Source organism: Lipotes vexillifer, unplaced genomic scaffold (assembly GCF_000442215.2).
Source record: "Lipotes vexillifer unplaced genomic scaffold, Lipotes_vexillifer_v1.1 scaffold437, whole genome shotgun sequence".
NCBI lineage: Eukaryota > Metazoa > Chordata > Mammalia > Artiodactyla > Lipotidae > Lipotes > Lipotes vexillifer.
This window is the reverse complement of record NW_006785990.1, coordinates 1,099,276-1,104,373: the sequence shown is the minus strand read 5'-3', so window position 1 is coordinate 1,104,373 and position 5,098 is coordinate 1,099,276. Positions and strand designations below refer to the sequence as shown.

The 5,098-nt window shown below is 54.4% G+C and overlaps 1 protein-coding gene across 2 annotated transcripts in view; it reads right to left on the bottom strand.

Moving 5' to 3' along the window:
* Positions 1–1,045, bottom strand: part of OPN4 (opsin 4) — a 9,987-nt gene extending 8,942 nt beyond the window's left edge. For both annotated transcript variants that reach the window (XM_007458353.1, XM_007458352.1), the window contains exon 1: positions 902–1,045. In XM_007458353.1, the coding sequence (XP_007458415.1) occupies positions 902–1,045 (144 nt within the window). The remainder of the gene's footprint in view (positions 1–901) is intronic.
* Positions 1,046–5,098: the final 4,053 nt, after the last annotated feature.

The window sequence follows — 5,098 nt, the reverse complement described above, 5'->3', positions numbered from 1 at the left end:
TCCCTGGGGAGAAGGCAGAGCCATCTCCTGGGTGCGTTCCTCTCTTCTGTATGGGCCCCATCCCAAGTGCCCGAGACAGTCAGCAATGGGATTCCAGTCCCCTTTCACTCTGGGGAGGTAGAGTGGGGTGGAGCCCCTCTTCTCAGGAGTCCCACATCCTTCCCAGCCTCAGAGAAGGAGGTTGTACTCTCCCACTATATAACTGGGTAGGGCTGACTTTGACACCTGGCGCGAGAGTGAGAAAAAGAATTGTCTTTTAAAAAGAAAATTCAGGCCTCCTAGGTCACTGTAGGGAGGTCATGATCCTATGAGGCCAGTACAAAAGGCTTTAAAGACTCCTCCCACCCCAGCTCCTTGCCAGGGAAGGGAGTGGTTTAATTTCTGTCCTGCCCTGGCTCCCGTAGCTACTGGAGCCTTCCCATCCTGTCCAGAACCTAGGCCAGCATCCCATGGTCTTGAGGGTGCCCTCATCCCTCCCCAGTTAACGGTGGGGTTGCTGGGGTATGGCCCTGGGCCCTGGCTAGGATGAGGGAAGCAGCAGAAGGCACCAAATACCTCACTCTGGGCTGGGACAAACCCAGAGGCCCAGGGCAGGCCTTCCTCTCTGAAAGGCTCTGGGGGGCATCCTACTACCCTCAGAAAGAAATGGACGTGCCATTCCAGCCCTTTGGCCCACAGGGCTGGCCTTTTTGTTCCTTGGATGCTCTCCACAAGGAAGGAAAACTTGCCACACTCCCCTCTATTGGTCTCTTTACGTAGGACAGGCTCAGAGAAGTTCAGTAACATGCCCAAGGTCCCACAGCAGAGCTGTGGAACCTTGTCAAAGCCCCCGTGTGCCCCTAGGAAGAGCACCAGGGAGCGGGAAGGAGGCTCTGCGTGCACACGCTCGCCGCAGGCTTACCGTGGGGCTGATGGGCAGAGGGTGGTCCAGGCTGGAGGTGCTGCTCCAGTAGCTGTCCCACCTGCTGCGGGAAGCTGGGGTGGCTATGCCGTTGGATTCCTGGGCCGGGTCCGGTGGGGCTCTTGTCCCCGAAGGAGAGTTCATCCTGATGTGGGGTGGCCCTTCTCAAGCCCACAGAGAAGTCAAGGGCACGGGGAGCTCAGGATATTAGCTGTGCCCAGCCTCCCAACGTTCCTCCATCCTCGGCACCCCTTCGCGGTCCACCGGCTGCCTGCTCCTGTGTCCGGTGTAGACCCAGCCTGGAGCTGTTCCTGGGGCTGGTGGCTGCTCTGTGTCCAGCGCAGCACAAAGGAGAGTGTCACAGTTATGGCGACTCACAGTCACAGGGTCTGTCCCCACTTTTAAGTAGTGGAGCTGGGAGTGTACATGCCCGATCACTCGGTGCCTCAGCTCCCTCTGACACAGGTCCCTGATGATGGCGTCACGCATGTGTGAATGTGTGGGCGAGTGAGTGTGCGTGTGTGTGTGTGTGAGTATGAGAGTGTGTGTCCGTGTGAATGTGTGTGTATGTGTATATTTCAGAAGAGATTGCCAGTCTCCGGCCCTTGCACTTTGTCCTCCCCTCTGGCCAGGCTCTCTTTCTTCCCTGAGCTCATCAAGAACAGCCTCTGCTGCCCACAAGACTCCCCCGACTCAGCCTTTCCACGGGGCACCCTCCCTTCATGTCCGCCCACATAACCCATCACACCTTCACAACCATCCCATCCAGAACCAAGGCTGGTCATCCCATGTCACAGATGCAGAAGCTAAGAGGATACACCAGGATATAGCACAATCAGCGGGGGAGATCAGATCACGAGGCATCTTTTGCTTTTGGTTTTTTTTTTTTTTTTTTTTTTTTTTTTTTTTTTTTTGGCTGTGTTGGGTCTTCGTTTCCGTGTGAGGGCTTTCTCTAGTTGCGGCAAGCGGGGGCCACTCTTCATCGCAGTGCGCGGACCTCTCACTATCGCGGCCTCTCGTTTCGGAGCACAGGCTCCAGACGTGCAGGCTCAGTAGTTGTGGCTCACGGGCTTAGTTGCTCTGCGGCATGTGGGATCCTCCCAGACCAGGGCTCGAACCTGTGTCCCCTGCATCGGCAGGCAGATTCTTAACCACTGCGCCACCAGGGAAGCCCTGGTTGTTGGTTTTTGATCATAAACCTTTTAATGAAATAGAAAGATTGAAAAAAAAAGAAAAGAAAAAAAACCCCACAAAGCTGGTAGAGACCTGGGAGCTCACCCAGGCCTGCAAGCCTGGCGTGAGTTGAATATCAGAGAGGTGGAGGGGACCCCCAGGCCACGCGTACCTCTTGGGGGAGGACAGCAGGAGGAGGGTGGGATTCCTGGGGCTGGGGCTGCACAGCAGGGTGTCACAGAGAGAGGGCGCTCACAGGTGGGAGCGGGAGGCTGAGTGGGGATGCGACTGCTGGCAGAAGTGCCACAGTGAGCAGAAAGCGGGTTATGAACGCCCACCACTCTCCTGATCTCCTGTCCTTCTCAGGTGCCTTGCAATGGCCAAACCTACCTGGAAGCCAGAGGTAGGGGGGCTTGAGAGACGTGGTTCCCTCTGACAGAGAGCAGAGCAGGGAAGGGTTACGGAGCTCACATGCGTCATTCCTCCACACCACCCCCGCCTGCCACTGTTGCCAGTAGACAGTGTGGGTCCCCTCCACTCCCACTACTGGCCAGGAGGTCAGCCCTCCCACTTCACCTGTGGATGTTTTCGCTCTTTAATTCTCTCACCCCACCCCAGGGGCTGCTCATGGAGAAATGTCCTATGCCCTGGGTGGGCAGTGGTACCAGCTCTCTGCCTGGCCAGTCTCCATAGCTCCCTTGGACCAGCCCGAGCCACACTTCTGCTCAGCCTGGCCTAGGAGTTTATAGGTGATCACACCCATTCCCCCCACCATCCCACTTGCCATGCCAGGGAGATCCAAAGATGTCCAGTGTACCTTGTGGTACCCAGAGCCCTCGCCCACAGCTCTGCACTGACTCACTGTCTGCTCTTCACGCTTTGCTGGCGTGGCTGGAGTTGGGAAAAGCTTTCCAGGTCCCTCACCCACAGGGGAGTACTAGGGGCATAGGAAGGGAGAGGCCTGAAAGCTGCCCTGGGGTGACGTAGAAGGCCTGGGCATCTGCACAGTGGCGGGGCTCGGGAGGCAGGGGTATGATGTTTGATGTTAGATCAGTGGGACCTCAGCAGACACGTAACCACGCTTGTTGAGGGACTGTGATCAACCAGCATCATGACACTGTCCACAGACCCCCAATGCCGACTTTACATACAGGTTTCCTGAGCCCCAGAATTCCTGTCCTTTGCAGAGAAGTCGTGAAAGTCCTTGTAAGAAAAGCCCCTGGGCCCTGCATTTCTGTTGTTTGGTGGTAGCACCCAGCATCTGGGGAGGGGGGCAGATTTTCCTGCCCTCCAGCATGGCCTAGCAGGCAGCACAGTAATGCCATTCCCATCCTGTCCACTCCTGGGGATCAATTTCCACAACCTGGGGCTGGCCAGGGCTATCTGGTTACCCAGAGACTCCTGGGAAACTCCCTGGAGCTGTTGCCAGGGGAATATTAAATGTCTCAGTGAATGTGTTCCTGTAGGCACCTGGCCAGCAGCTCACCTGGACCCTCCCTCACCTGAATCCTGCTGGGTTCTAGGCAAACCCTCTCAGGATAGGGCCCTTCCTTCTTCCTGTGGCCTGAGGGAGGGACCATAAAAGCAGAAACAGAAAATCCTTGCTTTTCTGCTGCCTTACCTCGTATAGCAGCAGGTGTAGCTCTGCCCTTTTACCTGCCCTGGGCTTAGAAGTGCCATCCATTCCCTCCCTCCCCAACCAAGTGCACACGTGCCCATCGGGAGCCAGCCAATTGACCCAGTGGTCCCGTTAACGTCTCTGTGGCCACAGCCTCTCTCTCTGTTGCTCTTTCCCCCCTTACACCCCTTCTGGGGTGCTCCCTATGCAGCCTGTGCTAGCCAAAGGGGGGCAGGCAGGGGGAGAGTCATGGCGCAGAGTCTACATAGCACTGTGGCACTGTATTCTGTGGCTGGCTCCTGGGCTTGACACCGCTTGGTGTTCACACTCCCGACCTAGGGTCCTGGCATTTAGAGCTGTCGCCTATGCCATTCCCACTGGTCCATGTGTGTCGTTTCAGCGAGTCCAGCCTGGTGGTCTTCAACTTCATACCCATCCAAGTGCCATGCATTCATCAAACAACTACAACAGTGTGCCATGCCCTGGGCTGGCATCCATCACAGAGGCTGTCCCGGGCGAGCTTCTGTTGAGGGGGTCAGGGACAGTTAATAGGTGTGAGAGAGGACTTAGAAAACAAAAAGTCAAGGAAAACATGAGTAAGGCCAAAAGAATAAACTTTTAAGTAGAGAACTGATTACATACCCTAGAGGGGCATGTTAGTGTAAAACAACCCATGAAGTGGGCGGTCTTGTATTTCACATACCTTGGGCACACCCAGCAGCCCATCAAAAGCAAGAATTTGTTACCGGACTTAAAAAATGAAATTTAGAGGGGCTTCCCTGGTGACGCAGTGGTTGAGAGTCCGCCTGCCGATGCAGGGGACACGGGTTCGTGTCCCGGTCCGGGAGGATCCCACATGCTGCGGAGCGGCTGGGTCCGTGAGCCATGGCCGCTGAGCCTGCGCGTCCGGGACCTGTGCTCCGCGATGGGAAAGGCCACAACAGTGAGAGGCCCGCGTACCGCAAAAAAAAAAAAAAAAAAAAAAAAAAAATGAAGTTTAGAGTGAGCGACATGGTGAAGGCAGTTGAAAAATACAAATTTCCAGTTATAAAATAACGAATTCCTAAGATGTAGTGTTCAGCATAGTTGATAATACTGTATTGTATATTTGGAAGTCGCTAAGAAACTAGATCCTAAAAGTTCTCATCACAAGAAAAACGTTTCTGTAACTACGTGTGGTGTTGGATGTTAACTAGATTTATTGTGGTGATCATTCTGCAATATATATACAAATACTGAACCATGTCGTGTACTTGAGAATAATATAATGTTATGTGCCAACTGTATCTCAATTTTAAAAAAAAACATGAAATTCATTCCTTAGTGCCTTTGACATTTGCTAGTTGGCACACAGAACACTCTAACTGGGGCACACAGAGAGGCTCGATCTACCCCAGGAATTACTA